Source organism: Nestor notabilis, unplaced genomic scaffold, assembly GCF_000696875.1.
Source record: "Nestor notabilis isolate BGI_N333 unplaced genomic scaffold, ASM69687v1 scaffold18524, whole genome shotgun sequence".
NCBI lineage: Eukaryota > Metazoa > Chordata > Aves > Psittaciformes > Psittacidae > Nestor > Nestor notabilis.
This window is the reverse complement of record NW_009924470.1, coordinates 1-1,197: the sequence shown is the minus strand read 5'-3', so window position 1 is coordinate 1,197 and position 1,197 is coordinate 1. Positions and strand designations below refer to the sequence as shown.

At 63.4% G+C, this 1,197-nt stretch overlaps 1 protein-coding gene across 1 annotated transcript in view; it reads left to right on the top strand.

Annotated features, from left to right (window-relative positions):
• LOC104404236 (thrombospondin-3-like) overlaps nucleotides 1-1,140 on the top strand; it is a gene marked incomplete at both ends in the record, with an annotated part of 4,599 nt that extends 3,459 nt beyond the window's left edge. Inside the window, 6 exon segments of the mRNA XM_010012620.1 lie at nucleotides 1-57; nucleotides 132-250; nucleotides 322-374; nucleotides 537-730; nucleotides 807-985; nucleotides 1,092-1,140. The exon segment at nucleotides 1-57 is cut by the window's left edge and continues 16 nt beyond it. Coding sequence (XP_010010922.1) covers nucleotides 1-57; nucleotides 132-250; nucleotides 322-374; nucleotides 537-730; nucleotides 807-985; nucleotides 1,092-1,140 — 651 coding nt within the window.
• Nucleotides 1,141-1,197: the final 57 nt, after the last annotated feature.

The following is a 1,197-nucleotide window of genomic DNA, read 5'->3' as shown; positions in this document are numbered from 1 at the left end:
GGGACACAGACAGCAACGGCGAGGGGGACGCCTGTGACAATGACATCGATGGGGACGGTGAGTGGCTCTGGGGGCTGTCCTGCCGTGCTGCACCCCAGGCTGCGGGCATCCACCCAGCGCTATCCTTGCAGGGATTCCCAACATGCTGGATAACTGCCCCAAGGTGCCCAACCCTCTGCAGACAGACCGGGATGAGGATGGGGTCGGCGATGCCTGTGACAGTTGCCCTGAAATGAGCAACCCCACTCAGGTATGGCAGGGGCCCAGCGGGGAGTGGGGGGCCCTTGGGCAGCACTGAACCAGGGCTCTGGTCTCCTCCAGACAGATATGGACAGCGACCTGGTAGGAGACATCTGCGACACCAATGAGGACAGGTAGCCACCACGATGCAGTGGGATCGCCACCCTGTCCTAGCTATTCCTGGCTTGGAAACCTGGGAGAGGGGATGACGGGGTCTCTGGGGTTGGAAAGGGTGCTGCGACACGGTGCTGGGCCCCCAGTGTGCAGCACTGCTGTGACCCTGTTCTTGCTGCCAGTGATGGAGATGGGCACCAGGACACCAAGGACAACTGCGCCGAGATCCCCAACAGCTCCCAGCTGGACTCAGACAACGATGGGCTGGGGGATGACTGTGACAATGATGATGACAACGATGGCATCCCCGACTACACAGCACCCGGCCCAGACAACTGCCGCCTCATCCCCAACCCCAACCAGAAGGACTCAGATGGTGAGCGCAGGGCAGGCGGGAGGAGGCAGAGCCACACGTGGGCTCATCCCGGCCTGACCAGGCTGCGTGTCCGCAGGGAACGGGGTGGGTGACGTGTGTGAGGAGGACTTTGACAACGACACGGTGGTGGATCAGCTCGACGTGTGCCCTGAGAGCGCCGAGGTGACGCTGACCGACTTCCGAGCCTACCAGACCGTCATCCTTGACCCCGAGGGGGATGCTCAGATCGATCCCAACTGGGTCGTCCTCAACCAGGTGTGGGTGCTGCCCCCCGTGTTTCTGGGGCTGGTGCTGGTGGGGGGGGAGCAGAGCAGGGCTGGAGGGTCCCTGGGGACGCCCCTCACCCAGCTGTCCCCGTCAGGGCATGGAGATTGTGCAGACTATGAACAGTGACCCGGGTTTGGCCGTCGGTAAGAGATGCTCTCTCCCACCTCTAGGCCCCGTGGGGCAGCCCCCCTGCTCCTGTC